The following is a 27,165-nucleotide window of genomic DNA, read 5'->3' on the forward strand; positions in this document are numbered from 1 at the left end:
GCCTGTGCCAACAGGGCGGGGCGAAGGATAGTGGAAGACACGCAAGGGGGCCGGGCATTGGAGGAGCCGGGATGGTGTCTGTGGGGGTGCGCCCTGCGGGGTGGGAGGTCAGAACCAGAGTGGGGCCTGGGCCTGGGGGCAGGGCCAGAGGTGGGTCTTCTGGCGCCGGGGAAGGACCTCAGCCGGGGTCGGGGCTGGGAGTTTGCGAATACGAAGGGAAGATATATGGGGTCTGAGTGGGAGGGGCTGAGAGGTGTTGGAGGAGGGGGCTAGACAGGTCAGAGGATCTGATGTCTCCACAGGGTGATGGGGGTACATGTTTATTGAAAGGCTTCCAACTTGGTCCCCCTCCTCTTCACCGGCTCCCAGTCTGATGGGGAAGGCAGACCCAGAAACGATAGTAGTAACAATAGCAAAACTTACTTACGGAATGGAGTTAGTATACGCAAAGTGCTTAGAACAGTGCCCGCACGTAGTAGATGCTGTATAAGTGTTAGTGGTATTTATTACCTTGAATATAGCTTTTGCTGTGTATTTAAGAGTGCTATATACATTACATCCTCTGATAGTCCCATCGGGGATAGTAATTTCCGTATTACAGATGGGTCACTGAAGCTCAGAGAGGTTAAAAAAACGCATCTGATAAATAAATATGGTAGGGGATATGGCGGTCAACAAAACAGACAAAATGCTTGTTCTTATGGAGATGACATAGGGGAAGGATAGATGATCAAATAAAAGAAGAAAATTATATGGTATAGTAAATGATGATAAGTGTAAGGAAAAAACTAAAGCAGGGCAGCAGCAGGGAGTGCTGAGGGTGTTGCAATTTAAAATGGAGCGGTCAAGCAGGGAGCCTGAAGGAAGAAGGAAGGGAGCCATGTGCACACTGGGGGAAGGATAGAGAGGAGACAGAGGAGTGAGCAAGTGCCCAGGCCGTGCGGTGGGAGTGTGCTTGGCAGGCTCCAGAATAGTGAGGAGGGCAACTGGAGCAGAGTAAGCTGGGAAAAATGGGAGGAGATGAGGACGGAGAGGTGACAAGGGCCAGGCCATGGTGAGGACTTTGGCTTTGGAGCCACAGGAGGGTTAGGCCTTCTAAAGTCACAACTGGTTAGTGCCAGAGCTAGTCTTTGTGACCCCAATCTAGTTGTGCTCTGAACCATGAGGCACTGCTTCTCTTCCTTGTGATACGGGCCCCAGGGTATAGATGCAATTGTCACAGCAGCACTGTTTGTAATAGCCTACAACTAGAAACAGCCTGAATGTCCACTAACACTAGAATGGACCCACAATGTGGCATATCATACAATGGATATGAATACACTCAGCAATGAAGATGAACAAATTACAGCTACAGGCAACAGTGTTCTTGAATCTTAAACCATAATATGGAGCAAAAGAATCTACGTACAAAAGAATACTTACTGTCTATCCCAAATTCAAATATAGGCAAAAGTCCATTAGATTGTTTTGTGATGCATACATAGGTGTTAAAAATAGAAAAGCAAGGAAAGGATTTCCATAAAAGTCAGGATGACGGTTTATCCCTGGCAGAGAGGATTGTGCAATCAGAAGGGGCATCCAGGCAACTTCTGGGTGGCTGGCAATGTTCTCTTTCTTGACCTGGGTCATGGTTATACAGGGATTCTTGATACTGGTTTGTTAAACCATATACATTTGATCTTTATTATTCGCAGATTCTATATTTGCAAATTTGCCTACCTGCTAAAATTTATTTGTAACCTCTAAGTCAATACTAGCAGCACATTTGTGGCCATGTGCAGGCTGGCAAAAAATCTTACTCATTTGACATGCGTGTTGGCAGCTGAGGTGGAACAAGGCGATACTCTGCCCTCTCGTTTTGCTCGCATATTGTAAACAAGTGTCCTTTTCACTGTATATTTAGTACCACATTATTTTGCATTTTTGTGCTTTTTGTTGATTTTGCTGTTAAAATGGCCCCTAAGTGTACCGCTGAAGTGCTGTCTGGTTTCCCAGACACAAGAAGGCCTTACAGGGAAAACGAGTGTGTGAGATAAGCTTCATGCAGGCATCAGTTAGAGTGCTGTTGGCTGTGAATTTAATGAATCAACATTATATATTAAGTCAGTGTGTTTAAACAGAAATACACATAAAACAAGAGTCTGTATTGATTGACTGACAAACATGTGCCCAGGAGGAAATGTGCTCAGAGGAACTGCCTGTGTTTACGCCGGGAGCCATGGTTCAGTATTCACTAATTCAGTCCTCACGGTGACTTAACAAAACCTAAACACCACGAGTGACAACAATTGACTGTATATGTTCTAGGTGCTTTTCTGTATGTCTGTTATAATTCACAATAAAAAAAAGACAAAAGATTAAAATATAAATTAAAAAAAAAAAAAAGAGAAAGCGAAAAAAATCTCTGATGGCTGGTATGGAGAGTAAACCGGGCCAGCTGGGACCAGGAGTGGGGTGCTTGGAAGTGGAAAGGATAGAAGGAACACTGGAAAGGAGAAGCCCAAATTCAGTCCTGATGTTAATAGGCTGCGTTATGTTGGGGATAGAGGCACAGAGGACAAGGACCAACTCCTTGTGGGGAGCCAAGGAGGAAAGGAGGGTGACAGAAATGAAGGCGGATGGAGCTAATGGTACTGGTTAAATCTGGGAACTCACTGTCACTAGTGTTGAAGGAGTATGAAGTCCAAGAAAGGCCAGGAAGGGAGGGCCTGGGACTCCTGTGGTGACCCCTTGTTTTCCCCACCTCAGGGGATGCTCTCCCTGGTCCTGAATTGCATTGACCGCCTAAATGTCTACAGCACCGCTGCCCACTTTGCTGAATTTGCTGGGGAGGAGGCAGCGGAGTCCTGGAAAGAGATTGTAAATCTCCTCTACGAACTTCTGGGTGAGTGCCCTAGTCCTGACTCCTCCCGGAACTCCCCAGGTGCCAAGTCCTATTGGGTCTGACCCCTCTTTCCACCCTTAGCCTCTCTGATCCGTGGCAATCGTACGAATTGTGCCCTCTTCTCCACCAACTTGGATTGGTTGGTCAGCAAGCTGGATCGGCTGGAGGCCTCATCTGGTAGAACCTAGGGGAAGGGATTGGGACTTGGGGACGGGAGGGCCACAATCACCTCACCTCACTTGATTATCTGTGCAGGGATCCTGGAGGTGCTGTACTGTGTCCTGATTGAGAGTCCCGAGGTCCTGAACATCATCCAAGAGAACCACATCAAGTCCATCATCTCCCTGCTGGACAAACACGGGAGGAACCACAAGGTCGGCCCCTCACCCCTGACCTATCATCCCCTGAACTCTGAACCCTCACCAAACCCCTTGGTCTCAGAACTTCTTACTCCCCTCTTCTATCTTATCTCTTAACTGACTCCTTTTCCATTTGCTTACATCTCAACACAAGGGTCTCCAACTCATGGTTCTTATATGGATTCTGGGTCACAGATGTACTTCATTAGCTCTTGAAATAGTTTTTTTAATTTCCTATATTTTTCCAATTTTATATCCTTTAGGTGGGGTGCATATACACTCTTCACGTTGCCACAGGTCCTACCGGTTCCCACTGTATTATTTCTAACCACTTCACAGATTTACATGATCCACCTGGCCCCTGAAGATACAAGGTGTCAACCCCTGCTGACCCCTGTGCCCTCTCACTGACCTGACCCTTTCATTCTTCCCTGACTTCTAACCTCTTACTCTAGTCTCTCCTTTCTTACATTGCTAATGCTTTATCTCAACTCATGAGGCCCCTAGTCCCTTGTTTGACCTTTGTCTTTGACCCTTGACCTTTTTCTGTGATCCCTGACCTCCTACTTTCTCTACCTCCCCTCGGTCAAAATCCCAATCTCCTGTCCTGACACACCACCCTGACACAGCTTCCCACCCATGGCCTCCCATAGACTCCTGCCCTGGTGCCCTTGCTTTCTGACCTCTGACCTTGACTTCCAGGTGCTGGATGTGCTGTGTTCCTTGTGTGTGTGTAATGGCGTGGCTGTGCGCTCCAACCAAGATCTCATTACCGAGAACTTGCTCCCTGGCCGTGAGCTTCTGCTGCAGACAAACCTCATCAACTATGTCACCAGGTCTGGCCCTAAGCCCTGACCCCACCCCAATCTCACCCTGTCTCAGAGACTTCACACCCAGGTGGCTGTCCCTTCCTCCATCTCCTACCCCCAGACTTAACACCTGGTCCTCACAGATGGCTGTCTGTCTGTCTGTCTGTCTGTCTGTCTGTCTGTCTCTCTCTCTCTCTCTCTCTCTCTCTCACTCTCTCTCTCTCCTCCCCACTTCCGTCTCTTTCTATTTCTATCTCTCTCTATTTCTCCTCCATCTCTTTCCCCTATCTCTACCATCTCTTCTCTGTCTTTGATGTCTTTGCTTTCTCTCTTTATCTCTTACTGTCTATCTCCATGTCTGCCTCTGTTTTCCTGTGTATTAGCTCTTTCTCTCTCTCTGTCTGCCTGTCTCTCTGTCTCTCCTTCTCCCCCGCCCTGCAGTAGCCTCACTCTCCTCCCCACCTCGCCCTCATCCCCTCCTTCGTCCCCCCTCTCTTGCAGCATCCGCCCTAATATCTTTGTGGGCCGAGCAGAGGGCTCCACGCAGTATGGCAAATGGTACTTTGAGGTGATGGTGGATGAAGTGACTCCATTCCTGACAGCTCAGGCCACCCACCTGCGGGTGGGCTGGGCCCTCACTGAGGGCTACAGCCCCTACCCTGGGGGCGGCGAGGGCTGGGGCGGCAACGGCGTTGGTGATGACCTCTATTCCTATGGCTTTGACGGGCTGCATCTCTGGACAGGTACCTGGACCCTTCCAGGGGACCCTCAACCCTGACCACTGAACCTAGTTTCTAAGCCTCTCACCACACACTTGGGACTCTTGGGATACTGACCCCCCAAACAGGCCAACTTTTGACCCCTTACTCCTCGTTTCCCAAGACCCTAACATGTTTCTTCATAGTCTCCAGAACTCTGACCCCAGAGCATGTACGATCTCTGACCCTAAAGATCCCAGGAAACTGGCTGGATTATTATGATCTCTGCTGTTTGACTTCTGACCCCAAAAGCTCCAGAACCCTAACTCTAGGAGAGCTTTCATCTCTGAACCCACAGCTCTCAGAATCCTAGCATCAAGGGAACCTTGACCTCTGCCCTGATTGCAGAGCTATAGGACCCTCCCTGGGAACATTTAATCTTAGGGTTTCCAACGTCCAGACCCCATAGGATCCTCTAATACCTGCCCTTTGTTTCTTGAGACCATTGGTCCCATGGAACTACTGACTTCTGACCCCTCCCTCCTGGTGACCCTGGTGCAGGACATGTGGCACGCCTGGTGACTTATCCAGGGCAGCACCTCCTGGCCCCGGAGGATGTGGTCAGCTGCTGCCTGGACCTCAGCGTTCCATCCATCTCCTTCCGCATCAATGGCTACCCTGTGCAGGGGGTCTTCGAGGCCTTCAACCTTGACGGACTGTTCTTCCCTGTTGTCAGCTTCTCGGCCGGTGTCAAGTAAGGACTTACCCCTGCCCCTCGCCAGTCCCCAGCCCTGGGACTGTCCCGAGATGGCTTCCCCAAGCACTCCATAGCCTGCTGTGAGGCCAGGACCCAGCAGCCCACTCTTAGGACTGACTGGCCAGACCCGTATGTGAAAGTCCCGGTGACCGTGACATGATCCCAGACACTTTCAGTGTCTTCCCCATGACCCAGACCCTCGCACTGACCGCAGCTTCTCCCCAATTTCATGTCCTTCCATGTCCCCAAAATTTCACAATGACCTTCTAATAACTCCAGACTCTCCCGGTGACCTCTTAAATGCCTTCAGACTGTCCCAATGACACTATGCCATTCCAGTGACCTCCAAACGACTCCAGAACCTGACAGTGATCTTCTAATGACCCTAAACCCTCCCACTGATCCCTCCCAATGATCTTGGACTCTCCTAATGACTCCATGCTCTTAACAGTGTCTCAGGGACCCCTGCGTCCCCAGGGATCTTCCAGTTGTTCCGTAATCTATCTCCCAGTGACCACTCACTGACTCCAGTATTTCAAAGACCTCTCAATAACTCAGTCTTTTCCCAATGGCCCCATGCTCTGTGAATGACTTCCCATTCACCATTTAGTGACAATTACGGTTATCTCGAAGTTACGCCAGATTCTCAGTGACTCCCAAATGACCTTATTCTTCATCTTCCCCAAATCTTCCAATATCCCCAAATGTTCTGTGGACCTAGCTCCTCCCAAAGACCATCCCGTGACCTTGCATTGACTCCCCAGTGACCCCACACTTTCCTTCTTTTGCTCTCCAATGATTCCCATTGGCCTCAGACATTCTCTTTGACCTTAGAATTTCCTTTCTGACTCCTAAATGACCTCCATGACCCTATGGCTTCCCAGTGACCTCAGGTATCCCCAGAACCTTCCACTGATCCCAGGATTTCTCCTGTACCCTTACTGAGCACAGACTGCTCCCTGTAAGCTACCCCACCAGTGACCTCATTCTTCCATCCAGGGTGCGGTTCCTACTTGGTGGCCACCATGGCGAGTTCAAGTTCCTCCCCCCTCCTGGCTACGCCCCATGCCATGAGGCTGTGCTCCCACGAGAAAAACTCCATCTGGAACCCATCAAGGAGTATCGGCGGGAGGGGCCCCGGGGGCCACACCTGGTGGGCCCCAGCCGCTGCCTCTCACACACCGACTTTGTTCCCTGCCCTGTGGACACTGTCCAGGTACTGCCTACCCTGCAAAGGTTTCCTGAAGAAACAGACTCCCTTAGGAGGCAGGCAGGTGGGGAGCTGAACTGGAAGATGGGAACCTTGTTTAACAGATCAGGAAACTGAGGCAGAAAAGAGGCAAAGGACTCTCTTAAGGCAGACTCCCAGTTTCAGGGAATCCTCATTGTAGCTCTCTAAAAAAGGATTATTGTTACCCCCCAATTTACAATTGAGGAAGGCAAGGTCCAGAGACGTTAAGCAACCTATCCAAGTCACACAGCCGATTTGAACTCAGGTGGTCTGATTCCAAAGCCTATAATTTGTTGGGCACCTTGCCTATTCCAGACCTCTCCCACTCCTCTTATCCCAACCCTAACACCTCACCTTCCCTCCAAGCATGTCCCTATAGGAGGGGATATAAGTCATGTTCAAGTGCCTGACCAGAAGGGTTTGATTTTTAGTATGTCACCGTGGGCATGTGGCTTCACCTCTCTGTGCCTCAGTTTCCTCATCTGAGGAAAAGGGGATAACAATAGAACCTGTCTCATAGCATTGTTGTGAAGATTAGATTAATTAATATATGTGAAGTACTTAACAGAGTCCCGAATAAGTACTCAATATGGTTCCTGTTAGTAGCAGTAGTAGAAATATTATTCCCAGGTGAACTTGCCACCCCCTTGTAGCCAGGCCAGAGCCCTGGGCCTCCTCCTGGATATCTCCCCACCCCACCCCCCAACCTGTCAGCCTCATGGGCTGTCCCCTTGGCTTCCTAGACGTCCTTCCACCCACTTCTTTCCTCTCCACGGCCCACCCTGGTCCAACCATCATTATCTCTTGCCTGCAGAAGAGCAACAATATAAATATTTATTACACAATGTGCCAGGCATTTATATAAACTATATAACATTTAGTAGTTTATGAAAGTGACTTCACTGAATCCTTATGAGGTATTATGAGTTAAGTAATGTTCAGATCTTCACTGCACAGAGAAGAAAAGACTCATTCATTCATTCAGCAAACATTTCCTAAGCCTCTCCTCTGGGCCTGGCTCTAGGCTGGGCAAGCCTGGGAAAATGGCAGAGACTTAGGAGGCCCCAGGTCCTGTCCTCTTGGAGCTCCCAGGACACAGGGAAGACAGACCCATTTCCAGATAATCCCTTAATTCTGATGATGCTAAATCTTTATTCAGCTGATGTCAGTCTTAGAGTCAGGGCGAGGTAATGGGGAACAGGGCTCAGAATAGCAAGAAAGGTCAGAAGAATGTGCTGGGGGACTGTTCTCCGGACGAGGGGTCACAGCGCAGGTTGGAAGTAGCTCTGGGACTCACAAACGTCCCCTGCTCCCAGATTGTCCTGCCTCCCCATCTGGAGCGTATTCGGGAGAAGCTGGCAGAGAACATCCATGAACTCTGGGCACTGACTCGCATCGAGCAAGGCTGGACCTATGGCCCGGTAAGGGGCTGCCTGCAGATGAGGGAGTCAGGCTAGAGTTGCTGTGGGGCAGTGAGCATGGCGGGGACAGTGGCTGGGGGAAGGGCCTCTAGGGCACTGGGAGAACTTGGGGTTAGGGTGGCAGAAGGAAGGGTGGGAGGTTAGGGGTCGTAGTCCAGGAGTGTTGTGGGAAGGGAAGTGGAACCAAAGGCTTGACCCTGGGGTTTCTCCAGGTTCGGGATGACAATAAGAGGCTGCACCCATGTCTTGTGGACTTCCACAGCCTACCAGAGCCCGAGAGGAATTACAACCTGCAGATGTCAGGGGAGACACTCAAGTGAGCGGCGTACCATGGAGCAAGGGCTGGGCCTGACTGCTGGTGGGGGGGACAGCAAGGCGAGGCAGAGAGACAGAGACTGAGAGAGAAGGTGAGAGAGACAGACAAAAAGAGAGAAGAAGGAGGCAGGGATTGTGAGGCAGAAACTGACAGAGAGTGAGAGAAACCAAGGCAGAACGCAGGGTAGTCAGTGAGAGAGAGAGAGAGAGAGATAGAAAGAGAGAGAGAGAGAGAGAGAGAGAGAGAGAGAGAGAGAGAGAGGCAGAAGGAGACAGAAAGAGGCAGATGGGAAAAGATAGACACAGTCAAAGAGATAACGAGACAGAAACAGGGAAAGACAGGAATCAGAGAGACAGACTGAAACAGAGAGGTAGGGACAAAAACACCCAGAAAGCCAGGAAGAGATGTGGAGAGAGCTGGAAATCCAGACAATGGCGACAGGGACTGTGGGAGAGGAGCCAGGGGAAGGGGCCTGTGTGGTGTGACCCGTCCCCCTGCCCCCTGCCCCAGGACTTTGCTGGCACTGGGCTGCCATGTGGGCATGGCAGATGAGAAGGCGGAGGAAAACCTGAAGAAGACAAAACTCCCCAAGACGTGAGTGTGGGCAGCAGGTCCCATCTGGGGAATAGAATGAGGGGTGGGGGTGCCATGGTGAGGGTTGGGAGCTCGAGGGGTCTTGTGGGGAGGCTGAGGTCAGAGACGAAGGGGCTGAGGGTTAGGGTGAAGGTCATAGGGTCAGGGGTAAGGGCTCTGGAGTCAGTGGAAGTGCCCTGGGGAGGTGTCAGGGTTGGGGAATCAGGAGTTCTGCGGGGGATGGAGTGGGTTGGGACTCAGGGTCGTACTCTGCCGTGGAGGCAGGAAAATGAGCGAGTAGAAGACGTTTCTCTAAGTTAGAGGCCAGGGATCAATGGAAAGAGGTGAGGAGCTGTCGGAGTTGTAAGTAAGGGGGCTAAAATGATAGGTGAGCGGTCAGAGATCCTCAGAGGTCAAGGACTTCCAAGCCAGGAATCTGGAGCTATAGGGTCCTGGGGTCAGAGGTAAGAAACCTCAAAGCTAGAGGTGAGAGGTCAGAGTGTTCCAGGGTCAGAGATAAGGCTCCCCAAATCGAAACAAGGGGGTCACAGAAACCAGAGGTCAGTGGAGTGAAAGCCCTTGCTAGGGTCACAGGATTGGAGGTCAGGTGTCTCAAAGCTTATTCGAGGGAGTCATAGAACCCTGATGTCAGAGATCAAAGGTTAGAAATTCCCAAACTCAGGGCTCCTGAGGTCCTGGGAACAAGAGTCAGAGGCAGGGACCCCATAGCACAGAGCCAAGAGTGGAGGGGAGGGTCCCCTCACCATCGCAGCCATACCCACAGGTATATGATGAGCAACGGGTATAAGCCGGCGCCCCTGGATCTGAGTCACGTGCGGCTGACGCCGGCGCAGACAACACTGGTGGATAGGCTGGCAGAGAACGGGCACAACGTATGGGCACGAGACCGCGTGGCCCAGGGCTGGAGCTACAGTGCTGTGCAGGATATCCCCGCACGCAGAAACCCTCGCCTCGTGCCCTACCGCCTGTTGGACGAGGCCACCAAACGCAGCAACCGGGACAGCCTCTGCCAGGCCGTGCGCACCCTGCTGGGCTATGGCTACAATATTGAGCCACCTGACCAGGAGCCCAGTGAGTGCTGACCTCTGGCCCCTAACCTTAACACCCACCCTGACCCCGACCCCTGATTTCTGACGCAACGTAACTCAGCCCTGGATGGGTTACATCTACAACATGGACCTCTACCCCCAACCCTGACCCTTACTTGACCCTGACCCTGAACCTGATCTTGATTAACCTTGACCTAATTCAAGCTGTGCCTGGGCTATGGCTACGCACCGAGCAGCCAGACCAGGAGCTCAGTGAGCACTAGCCTGACTTCTGACTCCAGTCCCTGACCCCCAGCTATGACCTCTAACCCTTAACCTCTGGACTATAGCTACAACATGGAGCCACCCAACCAAGGCCTCAGCCTCTAACCACACTTCTTACCTATCCCTGACCCCCATTCCCAACCTTGACCCCCCACCCCTGGCTGTGTTCCTCAGCCTTCAATTTCTCAAGCCCTGGCTCCAGCCCTAGTTTCTATCCCCTCCCTGACCCTGACTCTGATTTCCTCTCTCTGATCCAGTTCTCAACCCTTGATTCTAAACATAGACCTTCATCTTGACCCTTAACCCCAGACCATGACCATGACTGACGCAAATTCCTCCCTCTATGTCTCTGTCAGTATCTCTTCTCTGAGCCTCTGACTGCTAAAGACAAGAGGGGAGGAATCTCACTCAGTAGGTCCCTCCTACATTTCTCTGACTAGTCAGAGATGTTCCAATTCTTCTCCTCTGACACCAAGGAATTGTTCCTCTTTCCCCAGCTCCCCAAGGTCCTTACCTTCTCTGGTCTCTCCCACTAAATTTTTGGTGTCTTGGGATTCACTCCCCACCCAGTCTCTTTAACTCCGCCTGGCACCATTTGTAGGTATGGTGGACAGCCAGTCCCGTTGGGACCGGGTACGCATCTTCCGGGCAGAGAAATCCTACGTGGTGCAGAGTGGCCGCTGGTACTTTGAGTTTGAGGCAGTCACGACGGGCGAGATGAGAGTGGGCTGGGCAAGGCCTGAGCTGAGGCCTGACACGGAGCTGGGAGCCGATGAGCTGGCCTATGTCTTCAACGGACACCGCGTGGGTATTTCCCTCAGCTCCACTCTGCCAGGCCCTGTATTCCCTCCCACAACTCATACACTCCAACCCTGCCTCTATCTGTGCCCCACTCTGTTCACACATCCCTGCATCTACCTTACCACTCATCCATGCATCCATCCATCCTCTCCTTTCTATGCTTATATCCGTCCATCATGCATCTCTCTATCCAACCATCCATTTGTCCGTTCATCCATTTATCCACAAATGCAATTATCTGTCCATCTACTCATCTACCCAGATAATCACTTTCCCATCTACCTTTTCACCTATTTATTCATTTATTAGTTTAGCCTCACACCTATTTAATCAGTTTGCAATTTCAATTATCTATCCATTCATTTATCCAGTAATTTAATGCATGCATTCATCATTCCATCTATTTATCCATCCATGCATCCATGCATCCATCCATCCATCCATCCATCCATGCATCCATCCATCCATCCATCCATGCATCCATCCACGCATCCATCCATGCATCCATCCATCCATCCATCCATCCATCCATCCATCCATCCATGCATCCATGCATCCATCCATCCATGCATCCATGCATCCATGCATCCATCCATCCATCCATCCATCCATCCATCCATCCATCCATCCATCCATCCTTCCATCCATGCATGCATCCATCCATGCATGTATCTATTTGTCTGCCGTTACTTTCTCCCTCCCTTGCATCAACCCATGGGGACTCGGTTTTCATTTCATTCTTCTATACAAACACCCTGCTTCCCATCCTCCCATCTCATTATTCACTTACCTATTACGGGGGCATAGGGGTATATATGGGTCTGTATGAGGGACACTAATAGGCTCAGTTTTCATTTCCATCCCTCCACTTGCTGCTGCCCCCCACCTCCCACTACCACTGTAGTTGTCTGCATAACCCCAGCTCCAGCTGTGGACACTGTAGAGAACCCAGGCAGAAGGGGTGAGATACAGAGATTAGTGGGAAGTGAAAGCATGAAAACCTGTCCCTTATATTCCAAAGATCACGGGTGCAAATGTGGGGAAAGATGGGGGACAGTGTGGGGTGACCTCTTCTGTCCCACATGAAGACATACATGCCTTGCATGTATATCTTTACATGTCTGTTCTTGTTTCTGTACATCTGCATTTCTCTGTGTCTCCCCCACGCCACGTTTTCCCCTTGCCTACTCACAGGGCCAGCGCTGGCACTTGGGCAGTGAGCCATTTGGGCGTCCTTGGCAGTCGGGTGATGTTGTGGGCTGCATGATCGACCTCACAGAGAACAACATTATCTTCACCCTGAATGGCGAGATCCTCATGTCGGATTCCGGCTCTGAAACAGCCTTCCGGGATATTGAGATTGGGGATGGTGAGCGCTGGCCTCATCGCCCCCTTCTGGTTTCCTTCTATTGGATCGAACCCTATACTGCGCCCTCCAGCCTCCCCCTCTTCCACCCCTTCCTCCCATGGTACCTCCTCCCCATAACTGCCCCTGCCCTGCCCACCTATCCTCACCCTGCCCATCCATCCCCTCCCACCAGGCTTCCTGCCCGTCTGCAGCTTGGGACCTGGCCAGGTGGGTCACCTGAACCTGGGCCAGGACGTGAGCTCCCTGCGGTTCTTTGCCATCTGCGGCCTCCAGGAAGGCTTTGAGCCATTCGCCATCAACATGCAGCGGCCGGTCACCACCTGGTTCAGCAAAAGCCTTCCCCAGTTTGAGGCCGTGCCCCTTGAGCACCCCCACTATGAGGTGAGGAGCAACCACACTCAGTACCCTCTGCTCTGCCTCCAAACCTCATTCTTCCCACAACTGTCCTCTCCGAGTTTCTCCTTTTCTTCCTTGTTAACCCATAAGCCATGTACAAGGGGCTGTCAGGGCAATGGGCTCCCCGGGCTGCCTGGTAGGGTGTCACCTTGGCAAACCACAACATTTCTGAGCTCTAGGTACCTCACCTATAAAACTGGGGAAGGGAGAAAAGAGAAACTGGAGTAAGTGACCCCAATGGAAATTTCCAGTCCTTGTAATTAATTACCTGATCCTAGAACAAAGTTTAATGAAATGTAAATCCTTGGGTACCTTTTGACATTTTCCTTAGTAATTGTTATGTTTGTTTGTTTTTAGTAGCTCTTTATTAATCTGAGCATCCTAATTTTTAGATGCTAGTACTTCTCTTTCCCAAAGTTTAACTCAGGATCAGACTCTGATCCTAAGTATCCCACATAGACCAAAATGATAGTATGTTGTGCTTGTGGTAGTCCTCTCAATCTGGGAAGAACTTGAGCTCTGTGGGACTGAGGTTCAGCTTTAGAATCAGACAGATCTGGAGTTGGCCTCATACCTGCTGTGTGGCCTGTTACCTTGAGCATGTGACTGTCTCTCCTGAGCCTCAGTTTTCCCATCTGTGGCAGTGTTCGAATCTCCCTCTCACATAATCTTCCTCTTTCTCTTTTCTGAATCATTTGAGTAAGTTGGAGTTATCATGTCTCTTTGCCCCTAAATAGTTCAGTACACATTTCTTCAGAACAGGTTCTGCTCTTACAAGACCTGCACGCAGTAGTTATGAAAATCCGGAAATTTAACACTGATACGTATTATTATTACCTAATTCACAATCCATATTCAAAATCTGTAAATTGTGGTCATAATGTCCCTTTCTATTTTTTGGGTGTAGGGTCCAATCCATGATTACATGTTGCATTTCATTATGTCTTTTTAGTCTTAAGATAAAATGTTTTTGAGTCTTTCTTTGTCTTTTATGGCATTTACATTTTTGAAGCGTATAGGCCAGTTATCGGGCAGACTCTCCCTCAGTTTGGGTTTGTCTGATGTTTCCTCACGGCTGGGCTCGGGGACCGTGTATTTGGCAGGAATACTGCAGCAGCGATGCTGTGTGTGTCCTGCTTGCTGCAGGAGAGCAGGAGGTACGTGGCGTCACTGTCTCAGTACCGATCAGTTAACTCTGACTCTTTGATTAAGGAGGAATCTGCCAGGTTTGTCCGCTGCAAAGTTACTATCTTTGTCTTTATAATTACTAAGTAATTTGTGGGGAGGCATTTTAAGACAGGGTAAAAATGGAAGGGTTTTAGGCAGGGGAATGTCCAGTTTAGATCTGAATTTTGGAAAGGTCCCTATTGACAGTGGATTGTCGGGAGCATGAGTGGAAGCAGAGAGACCAGAGAGGTGGCTGGACCGGGAGGTGGAATGGATGTGAGCCTCCCAATTCCTGCCACTGCCACAGGCTATTCTCAACCCAGAGAACAGAATGCTAGACAGCAGTGAGCCTGAATGAACTCACGTACACACAACCCTGCGGCTGAGTCTCACAGACATAATGTTGAGTGAAAGAAGCCAGACGCAAAAGAGCACATCCCGTGGGATCCCATTTGTAGGAAGTTCGAGAACAGTCAAAGCTGATCTGTGGTTTGATAAATCAGGAGCGTGTTAGTGTGAAAGGATCGTGCAGACATTTAGTTACTTTGCACACAAATCACAGGAGGGAGATGGTCAGTTGCCGGCTGTCAAGGAGCAAAGGCCAAACAGGATTAAGAAGAAAGAGGAGAGAGAGCAGACTGCAGACAGTCTGGCAACAGCCAATTTTAGTTACACAGTTTTGGGGTGAATTCTTTGGCTGTCGAGGAGGACAGACATGTGTTTCAGTAATTGGTCCCTGAGGAGGTCAGCTTGGGAGGGGCATCAAAGAAAGGGAAACGCTCCAGGTGTTTATGGAGTCTCCAGAAAACTTTTGAGAGTCTGTACTTGGCAGGCACAGGACATGCAGCTACCAGCTTCTGTCTCTTAGTTAGGCCAGGTTGTGGCATTTCCCTCATCAGGGTCCTTCATGGTCTTTGAGAAGGTAGTGACTGAACAGGCACCAAGGAGGTTTGTAGGGGCTGGTTGTTTTCTGTTTCTCTTTCTGGGTGCTGGGCACACAGGTGTATTTACTCTGAAAACTCATTGTGCTGCGCACCGATGATGTGTGCGCTTTTCTGAGTGTTATGTTTCCACATATAAGTATAACAACAATTTTTCTGGGGAGATTTTATAAAACTCTGACCCTTCTGGGCTGGGCTGCTCTCCCTAAGAGATCAAGATGACAAGGCCTTTGCTCTGTTCACTGCTGTGTTCCCAATACCTGGAACAGTGTCTGACACACAGTAGGTATTCAGTAAATATTTGTTGGATGGATGGATGGATGGATGGATGGATGGATGGATGGATGGATGAACAGGTGGATGGATGGATGGATGGATGGATGGACAGGTGGATGGGTGGATGGATGTGTAGATGGGTGCATGGATGGATGGGTATGTGGATGGATGGACAGACAGATGGGTGGTTGGATGGGCAGACAGACGGGTGGATGGATGGATGGATGGATAGATGCATGGATGTACAGGTGGATAGATACAGGGATGGACAGATGGGCAGATGGATGGATGGACAGATGGACGGACGGATGGATGGATGGGTGGATGAAGGGCAGGTGGGCAGATGGATGGATGGATAAGATAGATGACTTGATCTGGGGTAAGGTCTGTACATAGGTAGGTTTTGAAAGCTCCCCAAGCTTCAGTGTCTGACCATAACTGCCACTGTACAAGGTGCCCAGACAAAGGGTAACAGATGGCTGAACACACCCGATGGCCAAGCTGTGTGCCCCACAGAGAACTCATCCACCCAGAGGAGGGGACTCCTTTAGCTGAGGTACTCTAAGGCCTAATGGTGGCTCTTTGTGTAAGCAGGTTTAGGACCAATGGCCTAGCCTGCCCGCTAGGCTCAGTGCTTCCTGCCCCCACCCTCAGGTGGCCCGTGTGGATGGCACTGTGGATACGCCCCCCTGCCTGCGCTTGACTCACCGCACCTGGGGCTCTCAGAACAGTCTAGTGGAGATGCTCTTTCTCCGGCTGAGCCTTCCAGTCCAGTTCCACCATCATTTCCGCTGCACTGCAGGGGCCACACCCCTCGCATCCCCTGGCCTCCAGCCTCCTGCCGAGGACGAGGCCCGGGCAGCAGAACCTGACACCGACTATGAAAACCTGTGCCGCTCAGCTGGGCGCTGGGGCGAGGCTGACGGAGGCAAAGAGGGAACTGCCAAGGAGGGGGTGCCTGGGAGCACCCCTCAGGCTGGGGTAGAAGCCCAGCCTGTCAGGGCGGAGAATGAGAAGGATGCTACCACAGAAAAGAGCAAGAAGAGAGGGTGAGTCAAGGGTTGGGCAGGGCGGGGCCTGGGGTCTGTCCTAGGACCCCCAGTTAGGAATCCTCAATAACTTGAGAAACCCCACTGTATCCCAAAGTAGCCCCATATATGCTAAGTGAGTAAGACTACTGAGGGATCTTATCATGTCTCAAGTGAATGCCATTATTTTCCTGAGAAGCTCTAATTTCCCTGAGAATGTAACATTGGGGTGCCACACTGTATCTATGGAAAATTCCACTGTTCTTGGGGTACCTGTTGGGCCTCAAAGCATCTTACCCAATGGACTTCATTAACCATGGACACTAAAAGGAGCACCTCAGTATCTTGGGAGAGTTGACTGCACCCCAAGGTATATCAGTGAACACCAGTGGTTTTCTAAAATAGGGTAATTTCTGTGTCTCAAATATACCCCCAAAAAACTATTTCAAGGGAGACCCTCAAAAGGCATTAAACTTGAATTGAAATGAAATCTAAATTCCTCCTACTATGGTAGTGGTTTTCAATGGGATGTATTTTGGGGAGTGTTTGGAAATGAAAGAAAATTTTGGTTATCAGTTTTGGGGGTGCTGCTGCTGGGGTCTCCAGGGATTCTTCCTGCTTTCAGTGTACAAGTCAGTGCCACACGTGAAGAATTTTCTTTTCCCAAATTCTTTTAGCACCCAAATGAGAAATGCTGCCTTAGGGGGACCACTATATGCCCAAAAGGGAACCTCCATGTTCCCAGAGGCACCGCTAACACTGGGTGACCCGGCACCCACAAGTACAGAGCACAGTACCTCCTGAATGGGTTAGGCTGGCTCAGCTGGAAACTCCATTCCTCTAGAGGCAAGGCCTTGGGTATTGGAAAGAGGGTGTAGTTAGGATGGATGTGGGGGCCATGGATGTTGTGCTGGGAGGACTGGGGGACTGAGCTTGAGATCTGATTCTCATGCCACCTCTCCCCACTACCAGGTTCCTGTTCAAGGCCAAGAAGGCTGCCATGATGACCCAGCCACCAGCCACGCCCACTCTGCCCCGACTCCCTCGCGAGGTGGTGCCTGCCGATGAGCGCGATGACCCTGAGATCATCCTCAACACCACCACGGTGTGAACCGGGGCCCTCCAACTTCGGGGACCCCTCCGCTTTCCAAATGTCATGCTGTCATCCCCAGTAACTGCCCAGGCCAGAGAATACCTCAGTGTACACAGGAGACCCTCTAATACAGCACACACTGATTTAATCTTTTGAACCCCTAAATCCGTAGAGCGAGGGGCCTAAAAATTGCCAGGAACACAGTGAAGCTATAAGGAACATTAATATAACTCTCAGGCTTCCCCAAATCCAAGGGATAAACCGTTATAGACTCGGGACTCCAATATTTGTCTTCATCCATATAAACTTAATACCTCCAAATTTAATAGCTATTCTAGTATATTCCTAGGAACCAAAAATTAACAGTTTTCCCAATATAGTTTTGGGATTCCCCAAATCTGGAATATTTTCTGAGACAAACAGCCTAATGGTTAGGATCATGGGTGACCTGGATGCCACTTGGGTAAGTCACATCATCACTCTGTGCTTTCTCGTCGGTGGAAACTCTATGGCTTTCCAAATAGTAAAGTGGGGATAAAAATTATACCCACTTGATGGTGATTGTAGGCATTGAGTTCCTTGGTAAGCTAATTAGTGAGCTATTTGTCAGTCATTATTTATTTGTAACTTTTCTGCAATCGGGGGAAGGACCCAAATTTGGGGTTATCACAAAATAGTCCCAAAGGATTCCCAAAGTTAGAAATACACCAGTAGACAGAAACAAAGGGACATAGACCCAGGGAGTCTCAAATCCAGCAACTCCTTATTAAATTCCCAGAAGACAGTGAGAATCCAGAGAAAACTACATCGAGTTCCAGGGAAGCCCTGTGTCATCATTCTTCCAGAATGACCACTGGTATCCCCTTTGCCTCTCCAGTACTATTACTCCGTGAGGGTCTTCGCTGGCCAGGAGCCCAGCTGCGTGTGGGTGGGCTGGGTCACCCCCGACTACCATCAGCACGACATGAACTTTGACCTCAGCAAGGTCCGGGCAGTGACGGTGACCATGGGGGATGAACAAGGCAACGTCCACAGCAGGTGCCGGCACGGGTGGGGATTGTGGGAGGCGGGCGGTCAGCTCTGGGTACTTGGCTCAGAAGCTTCCCTTCTTCTCCTCCTCTCTTTCTGTTTATTTTCCTCCAATGCCTCCTGCTCTGTTTTTTCCCTTCTTTCCTTTTTCCATTTCTTCTTTTCCATTTACTTCTCCTTTTTCATCTCACCTTCCTCTTTCTATGTTACCTCCTTTCTCTGTTCTCTTCTACTGCTCCCCTTTCTTCTCCTTCCAGCAGCCCCCACCAGCTTCTAAACTCCAAGGGGCTCACGTCTGCAGGTGGTAGTCTGGGGAAGGGCTCTGAAGGCGTGGTATTCTAGGAGCTCAGGGAAGAGAGTGCCCATGGTGCAGAATGCATCGGCTAAGGATTCATGCACTCACCACCCCTGTCTCTTCCAGCCTCAAGTGCAGCAGCTGCTACATGGTGTGGGGCGGGGACTTCATCAGCTCCGGGCAGCAGGGCCGGATCAGCCACACGGACCTTGTCATTGGCTGCCTGGTGGACTTGGCCACTGGCCTAATGACCTTTACGGCCAATGGTAAAGAGAGCAACACCTTTTTCCAGGTAAGCCCAGCCCTCTGCAACTTAACGCTAGCATCCTCGTGTCCCAGTATGCTGGGACAACTGTCCTAGACACCCCTGGAGGCCAGACCCTAGAGAGACAGGACAAAAACAGCACCTGGTCAGAGTTGGGAGGCTCCTGGGAGACCGCCTCATTGAACCACCCATGGAAATGAAGCTTAGAAAGGACGAGACAGAGCATAGCTTTGACCTTAGATAGGGGTCCATATTACCTATGGGGCTAGGTGCCACAAGCGCTGCCTTTCACCAATGGGAACACGCTAGGGTGGACCAGAACCTAAGGTGGGCTTTTCCTTTTCAACATTTGATTATGAAAAATTTCAAACATACAGCAAAATTAAAGGAATTGTACAGTGAACGCCCATATACCTACTACCAAGAATCTACCATCCACGTTTTACTACACTGGCTTTTTCACATATTTATTTACCTATCCACTCATTAATCCATCTAAAAAAACTTTATTTTAAACGGAGAACTTTAAAAAGTACAAAACAGGAATAGTGTAACGAATCTCCATGTCCCCATTCCGCAGCTTCAGCTATCACCCACTCACAGCCAGCCTGGCTCCATCCTTTTCTCCCACACTCACCTTCACTTCTGTACCGACTGGATGACTTTGAAGGATATCCCAGACATCATATCGTTTTGTCTCTTTTCAGTATACATCTATAAAAGATAAAGATTTTTCTTTTAATAAAGCATAACCACAATACCACTATCACCGTTAAAAAGTGCTAATACTTCCTAAGTATCATCAAATACCCAGTCCATGTTGAAATTTCTCTGGTTGCCTCAAAAACATCTTTATACCGTTTGTTTGAATTGGAATATCAATAAGGTCATATATTTTAATTGGTTGTGATGTCCCTTGAGTCTCTTTTCATGTGTAGATTTCCCCCTCCATCTCTCTCTCTCTTTTTTCTTTGAAATGTATTTGTTGAAAAGACCAGGCTGTCTGTCCTACAGAGCTTTGCTCCTCAAAGTGTGGTCCCCGGACCAGCAGGGTCTGCTTCACCTGGGAGCTTGTTAGAAATGCAGAATCTCTGTGAAAAGATGATCAACGTCACTAATCATCAGAGAAATGCAAATTAAAACAATGATTATCACCTCATACCTGTCAGAACGGCCATCATCAATACATCAACAACCAAGTGTTATCCACGATGTGGAGAAAAGGGAACCCTCTGAACTGTTGATGGGATTGCAAATTGGCGCAGCCACTACAGAAAACAGTATGGAGGGTCCTCAAAAAATGAAAACTAGAAAGAACTATCAGAATGACCCAGCAATTACACTTCTGGGTGTTTATCCAAAGAAATCCAAAGCACTAATTCAAAAAGACATATTCATCCCTATCTCCATTACAGTATTATTTACAATAGTCAAGCTAAAGAAGCAACCTCAGTGTCCATTGATAGTCAATTGGATAAAGAAGATCTGATACACACACACACAGACACACACACACACACACACACACACACACACACAGAGGAATATTACTCAGCCATAAAAAAGAATGAAATCTTGCCATTTTTGACAACATGGACGGGCCTTATGCTAAGTGAAGTAAGTCAGACAGTGAAAGATAAATACCATATGATTTCACTTATATGTGGAATCTAAAAAACCCAAAATAAATGAACAAACAAAACAGAAACAAATTGATAGGTACAGAGAACATTTTGATGGTTGCTATTATAGATGGGTTGGGGGGTTAGGGAATATATCAATATTATTGTAGCAACTATGTGTGGTGTCATGTGGGAACTAGACTTATTGGGGTGATCACTTCATAAGGTGTATAAATGTCTAACCACTATGTTGTACACCTGAAACTAGTATAATATTGTATATCAACTGTAAAGGAAAAAAATTTTTTTAAAGAAAAATGCAGAATTTCAGGCCCCTCTTCAGACCCACTACTCAGAATCTGCATTTTAACAAAGCCCAGGGGATTCTTGTGCACGTTGCCATCTGAACAATGCTGGCCTAGTTCCCCACAGTCAGGTTCTGTGGTGTCATTTTAACACTTTCCTCTGTCCCCTGTTTTTCCTGTAAACTGGGAGATGGGTCCAAAGGTGCGATTAGATTCAGGTTTGGTTTTGGCCAGATTGCTTCCCACATGGTGGTGTTTGTGGTGATGGAGCCTGGGTGGGTTCCACTGGGAAGGTCGAAGGGGCTGGAGGGAAGGCGCAGTCAGAGAACGCTTTCTGGATTTTAGAGAATGAGTACACTTGGAAGAGAAACACGAATGGCATTCACGGTGGGGGACATGATGTGAGCAGAGACCCAGACAACAGGTTGCCCTGGGGGAGTTGGAGGAGGTTGTCCTGGCTGGATCAGAGGTAGTGTAGCCCAAGAGGGACCTCAGGGTCCCTGTGGAGCCCGCAGAGCTGAAGCTTGGATCTTCAGACACCAGCAGGGTCAGGATGGGGCAATGAGCCCCAGAGTTTGGGTTCTAGAGTCAACACCACGCCCAGCTCACCTTCCTCACCCTGCCCTCTTCTCCCTTGCCAGGTGGAACCCAACACGAAGCTCTTTCCTGCTGTCTTTGTCCTGCCCACCAATCAGAATGTCATCCAGTTTGAACTGGGGAAGCAGAAAGTAAGAGTGCAGTGATGGAGCATGCTGAGGCGGGAGGTGCAGGAGGCCAGGCTGGCAGAGTGGCCAAAGGGGAGGGGCAGTCGGGAGATCTCCTCGGAATCCTGACCTGTGCCCCATGCCCCCAGAATATCATGCCACTGTCGGCTGCCATGTTTCTGAGCGAGAGCAAGAACCCGGCCCCACAGTGCCCGCCGAGGCTGGAGGTGCAGATGCTGATGCCCATCTCGTGGAGCCGCATGCCCAACCACTTCCTGCAGGTGGAGACATGGCGAGCCGGCGAGCGTCTGGGCTGGGCCGTGCAGTGCCAGGAGCCGCTGATCATGATGGCGCTGCACATCCCTGAGGAGAACCGGTCAGGGCCAGCCCAGCCACGCTGTGGAGGGGGGGAGGGGTTCTGCAAGCCCTCTGGGGTCTGAGTCCAACTCAGTGCCCCCCATCACTACCACAGGATTTTAGACAACACCTCAGAAGGCCCCAGACCTACCTTGCTATCCCCAGATAACATCCCAGGGGGCCTGAGAGCCATCTCAGTGGACCCTAGACCCACCTCAGGGGACCCAGCCCCAGCCCAGGCATCCCCAGATACACTCCAGGTAATCGCAGACCCACCTCAGGGACCCTAGGCCCTTCTCAGAGGACTACAGACTTATCGCATGGGGCTCCACATCCATCTTAGGGAGCTCACGCAACACGACGGGGACCTCAAGTGCACCTCAGAGGGTTCTGGACATGACTCAGAGAGGCCTGGCTGCACCCCAGATCTCTCAAAGCCACTACAGGGAACCCAGACACACCTGGGCAGAGGTCCGTTCGCATGGATGGCAGGAATGCTCTTAAGGACTGAACATGGCCAGGGATCTCAGGCTCACCCCAGGAGGCCTCTGACATGCCTGATCTTTCCTCTGTTCATTCATTTGACAAATAGCTGTGAAGTCCTCCTATGTGACCGGTGGCGTCCTAGGCTGGAGACACCAAGCCCTTGTGAAAGGACATTCTGTTACGTGCACACATAACTCAGTGGGCTCAGACCCATCTTCAGGGGTCCAGACAGATCCATGTATTCATTCAACAAATATTTATTGAGCACTTACTATGTGCTAAGTCCTGTTTAGGTGTTGGGAACGTAGCAAAAACAAACAAAAAACCAAACAAGCAGAAATGTCTTGCCCTGGTGGTATTTACATTCTAGTGATGCTCAGATGTAACCAGGGTACGAAGACTTGCCAGAGTGGGGTTCAGGCCCAATCCCAGGATCCCAGATACATCTCAGGGGCACCAGATCTTCTCTGTGGAGTCTCAGATACCCCAGAGTGCCAGGTCTTCCCAGGGGGCCCTCAGACCCCATAGGGATTTCCAGAACCATTCAGAGACTCCTGCGACCCAGCTCCACAGACCTCACAGAAACTTGGCCTAGCGGAGCACGAGGGCCACCAGCACTCACCTGAGCACCTGTTTCCCTCTCTCTGGTCCGTGTCTCTGTCTCTGTCTGTGGCCCGTGTCCTTCGCAGGTGCATGGACATCCTGGAGCTGTCGGAGCGCCTGAACCTGCAGCGGTTCCACTCGCACACTCTCCGCCTCTACCGCGCAGTGTGCGCCCTGGGCAACAACCGCGTGGCGCATGCTCTGTGCAGCCACGTGGACCAGGCGCAGCTGCTGCACGCCTTGGAGGACGCTCACCTGCCGGGCCCGTTGCGAGCTGGCTACTACGACCTCCTCATCAGCATTCATCTCGAAAGTGCCTGTCGCAGCCGCCGCTCCATGCTCTCCGAGTACATCGTGCCCCTCACGCCTGAGACCCGCGCCATTACCCTCTTCCCACCCGGAAAAAGCGCAGAGAATGGGCCCCGCCGCCACGGCCTGCCTGGCGTTGGCATTACCACCTCGCTGCGGCCCCCACACCATTTCTCCCCTCCCTGTTTCGTGGCTGCCTCGCCAGCTTCTGGGATGGCAGAAGCACCGGCCCGACTCAGCCCCAGCATCCCGCTGGAGGCCCTGCGGGACAAGGCACTGAGAATGCTGGGGGAGGCGGTGCGAGATGGTGGGCAGCACGCGCGCGACCCTGTCGGGGGCTCTGTGGAGTTCCAGTTTGTGCCGGTGCTCAAGCTTGTGTCCACCCTGCTGGTAATGGCTTCCTCCTGGTCCCCTCTGTCCCACTCTTCCACATTTCAAATAGTCTGTCCACATGTACCTCAGCCCCTCTCCCATTTACACAGTCACCCATTTGTCTCCCCACCCATACGTCCTCCACCTTTCAATTTACCCCTCTATTATCTACTCATCCTTCATTCGCTTGTTCTTCCATCCATTCATCTGTCATCTATTCATATGTTTATAACCCTTCTTTCCATTCACACAACCAACCATCCATCACTCAAGGACGGAGGATCCCTCCATCCTCCAACCCTCTTCCATCCATCCATCTATTCATTCAAATGTACCCCCATCTTCCCATCTGCATCTGTATCTACTTATCCTTCCATGCTCCACCCACATATCAATCTATCACCCGTCCATGTAGCAATCTGTCCAGTTTTCAATCTCGTTGTCTATTCCCCCTTCCATTCACTCATGGACCTTAGTCTGTCACCATTGCATCTACCCATCTATCCACCTACCCACTTGTTTATTAACCTGCCTTTCCTTTCATACATGCTGTCGTCGTTCTTTCTCCCTGCGCATCCATCCCCCCATCCGTCCTCCACAGACCCACCCAGTCTTTCGTTTTTCACCTACCTGTCCACCCATTCATGCGTCTCTCTATCCACATGCGTGGTCCCCGTCCACCTACCTACACATCTATCTGGCCACGCCCACCTATTCAGCCACTCACCAATCCATCTATTCTTCATCCTTCTAGTCATCCTTTATTTCATGTACTGTTTCATTCACATACCCATTTAATAACTCACCCATATAACCAACGATCTTTTCATCCACAAACCTATCCACCCATTCATCCGTCCATCCTGACCCACCCATGGCTATGTACCCATTTGTTTATTTACCCATCCACTCATTTACTTGCTCATGTATCTATCAAACCATCCATCCACCTACCCACTTATCTATACATCATGTATCCTCTGTCATCCATCTACCCACCTTCTTTTCCTCCACCTTGACTTCACCTCTCCCTCCATTACCCACCCATCCACCCATCTCCCCTTCAAACCTTACTCTTTCATATTTTAATTCAGCCATGCAGTCACCCTGTCCTTCCCCCATTCAGCCACCTCTCTCTTTCCCAACTCTTCTTCTCTTTTATCTACCCACTCTCCGTCCATGTGTTAGCATTTTCATTATGTTGACTGACAGCTGGCATATGCTGGGAGTTATAAGAGCCTCCATCAGGTGGAGGGTGTTCCAGAGTCACATGTGCTCAAGCGTGGGAGAAAAGACAATTACTTGGGAAGGAAGAGGTGCTCATGTTTGGCTAGTGGTCTGGGCCACGTGGGTGGGACACAGGGTGTGGATCTGGGGAAATCTTAAAGAGGATGGATGGCAGGGCAGTGGGATGCCATTCCTGCTTGTGGGAGGAACCATAGAGCCAATGCAGGACTGAATCTGTCATGTGCAGAAGAAGCAGGTCTGGGAAGTGAGGCTGGGACTTGATTAGAGAGGCTTTGCAGGCCACAGTGAAGGACCCAGGCTTTGTCGTGTAGGTGATGGGAGTCTTTGGCGATGAGGACGTGAAACAGATATTGAAGATGATTGAGCCTGAAGTATTCACTGAGGAAGAAGAAGAAGTGGAGGAAGAAGAGGAGGAGGAAGAAGATGAAGAGGAAAAGGAAGAGGATGAGGAGGAGGAGGCACAGGAGAAAGAAGAGGAAGAAAAAGAGGAAGAAGAGACAGCAGAAGGTGAAAAAGAAGGCTTGGAGGATGGGCTGCTCCAGATGAAGTTGCCAGAGTCTGTGAAATTACAGGTGGGCTGGTTCTTCCTGTTTTCCACCTCCACCCAGGTGGGCTGGGAGATACAGGGTCTGGGACGTCGTGAGTCTGGGTTTGTCCCCAGGCAGTGGGGAGCTGTGGAAGTGCATAGAGCAGTGGCGTGCTGCTGGCTTGGAATGATCTCTCTGGTTTCCAAAAAGGAAGTGAGTTGGAGGAATGAGACCATGGAGAAGTCTGGCTTAAGGATCCAGGCAGGAGACAACGGGGACTGGACCAGGGCAGCCCCATGGGGAGGGGAGAGAAAGCAAGACAAATTTCAAGGAAGTCCTAATGGTCTCATTACCATTCCTCCTACTGCATGGCTGTCTATGCAGATGTGCCACCTGCTGGAGTATTTCTGTGACCAAGAGCTGCAGCACCGTGTGGAGTCCCTGGCCGCCTTTGCAGAGCGCTATGTGGACAACCTCCAGTCCAACCAGCGGGACCGCTACAACCTCCTCATGAGAGCCTTCACCATGTCTGCAGCTGAGACTGCCCGACGTACTCGCGAGTTCCGTTCGCCACCCCAGGAGCAGGTCCTCTGACCCCTGGCCCTGGTTGGCCTTACTGTCTAAACCCCAACCTCAACCTGTCCCCTACTCTAATCACTAATGGTGCTTTACCTCTAAACCTGTTCTTGATCTCTGACCCTGATATGTTAGTCTCTTACCTTCTCTGAATCAACCTGACCTCTGAGTCATACAGACTGACTGATCCCTTTCAAACCTCTAGTCTCCCAGATAGTCTTCATTGACTTACTCTTTGACTCACAAACTTAGACATGGACTCACAATTGGATCTGTGATCCTTGACCACAGTGTTCCTGCTCTGGGGTCTCTGACCCTCATTCTAACCTTTGACCTTCTCTTAGATCAACATGCTTGTGCACTTCAAAGATAGTGAGGAAGTGGAAGAATGTCCTGTCCCTGAAGAGATTCGACAGGATTTGCTTGAATTTCATCAAGACCTGCTGGCACACTGTGGTAAGGAGAGGGGAATCAGACAACCCTCCTGCCAAACTTTCTTCTAAAGTTTCCCTAAGGTTTCCTGATCTTAAACATCTGTAGTATTGGTGTTATATAACTGTTGGTTGGTTGGTTTGTTGGTTGAATGAATGAACGAACAAATGAATGAACGAACGAATGAACGAATGAATGAATGACTGACTGAATGAATGAATAGATGTATTAGTGAACAGATAGATGATGAGTGGAAGGATATGTTTATATGGGTATTTGAGTGGATGTGTATATGAATGGGTGGCTATAGGCAGATGGATGAGAATGGAGAGATGGCTGGCTGGAAGGATGGATGAATGACCTTCATTGTTCCTGATAAGAAGTCAGCTGACAATCTTATTGAGATTCCCTTATAATGCGTTGTTTTCCTCTGGCTAGCTTTCAAGTTTTTCTATTTGCCTTTGTCTTTAAATAGTTTGAGTGTGATCTGTCTAGGTGTAGAGCTCTTTGAATTTATCCTACTTGGAGCTTGTTTAGTTTCTTGGATGTGCAGATTAATATTTTTCATCAAATTTGGGA

General features: G+C 50.0%; 1 protein-coding gene across 4 annotated transcripts in view; it reads left to right on the plus strand.

Annotated features, from left to right (window-relative positions):
- The window catches only part of RYR1 (ryanodine receptor 1), a 111,638-nt gene that overhangs the window by 13,278 nt on the left and 71,195 nt on the right, over nucleotides 1-27,165 (plus strand). For all 4 annotated transcript variants that reach the window (XM_081030847.1, XM_081030848.1, XM_081030849.1 and 1 more), the window contains 24 exons: nucleotides 2,752-2,887; nucleotides 2,969-3,064; nucleotides 3,143-3,261; nucleotides 3,949-4,082; nucleotides 4,557-4,798; nucleotides 5,315-5,507; nucleotides 6,510-6,726; nucleotides 8,058-8,162; nucleotides 8,375-8,478; nucleotides 8,989-9,072; nucleotides 9,836-10,143; nucleotides 10,987-11,189; nucleotides 12,381-12,555; nucleotides 12,728-12,936; nucleotides 15,990-16,384; nucleotides 17,336-17,468; nucleotides 18,334-18,494; nucleotides 18,907-19,072; nucleotides 21,614-21,700; nucleotides 21,826-22,052; nucleotides 23,209-23,821; nucleotides 25,363-25,623; nucleotides 25,963-26,163; nucleotides 26,499-26,610. In XM_081030847.1, coding sequence (XP_080886973.1) covers nucleotides 2,752-2,887; nucleotides 2,969-3,064; nucleotides 3,143-3,261; nucleotides 3,949-4,082; nucleotides 4,557-4,798; nucleotides 5,315-5,507; nucleotides 6,510-6,726; nucleotides 8,058-8,162; nucleotides 8,375-8,478; nucleotides 8,989-9,072; nucleotides 9,836-10,143; nucleotides 10,987-11,189; nucleotides 12,381-12,555; nucleotides 12,728-12,936; nucleotides 15,990-16,384; nucleotides 17,336-17,468; nucleotides 18,334-18,494; nucleotides 18,907-19,072; nucleotides 21,614-21,700; nucleotides 21,826-22,052; nucleotides 23,209-23,821; nucleotides 25,363-25,623; nucleotides 25,963-26,163; nucleotides 26,499-26,610 — 4,681 coding nt within the window. The remainder of the gene's footprint in view (nucleotides 1-2,751; nucleotides 2,888-2,968; nucleotides 3,065-3,142; nucleotides 3,262-3,948; nucleotides 4,083-4,556; nucleotides 4,799-5,314; nucleotides 5,508-6,509; nucleotides 6,727-8,057; nucleotides 8,163-8,374; nucleotides 8,479-8,988; nucleotides 9,073-9,835; nucleotides 10,144-10,986; nucleotides 11,190-12,380; nucleotides 12,556-12,727; nucleotides 12,937-15,989; nucleotides 16,385-17,335; nucleotides 17,469-18,333; nucleotides 18,495-18,906; nucleotides 19,073-21,613; nucleotides 21,701-21,825; nucleotides 22,053-23,208; nucleotides 23,822-25,362; nucleotides 25,624-25,962; nucleotides 26,164-26,498; nucleotides 26,611-27,165) is intronic.

Source organism: Rhinolophus hipposideros (genome assembly GCF_964194185.1).
Source record: "Rhinolophus hipposideros genome assembly, chromosome: 21".
NCBI classification, from domain to species: domain Eukaryota; kingdom Metazoa; phylum Chordata; class Mammalia; order Chiroptera; family Rhinolophidae; genus Rhinolophus; species Rhinolophus hipposideros.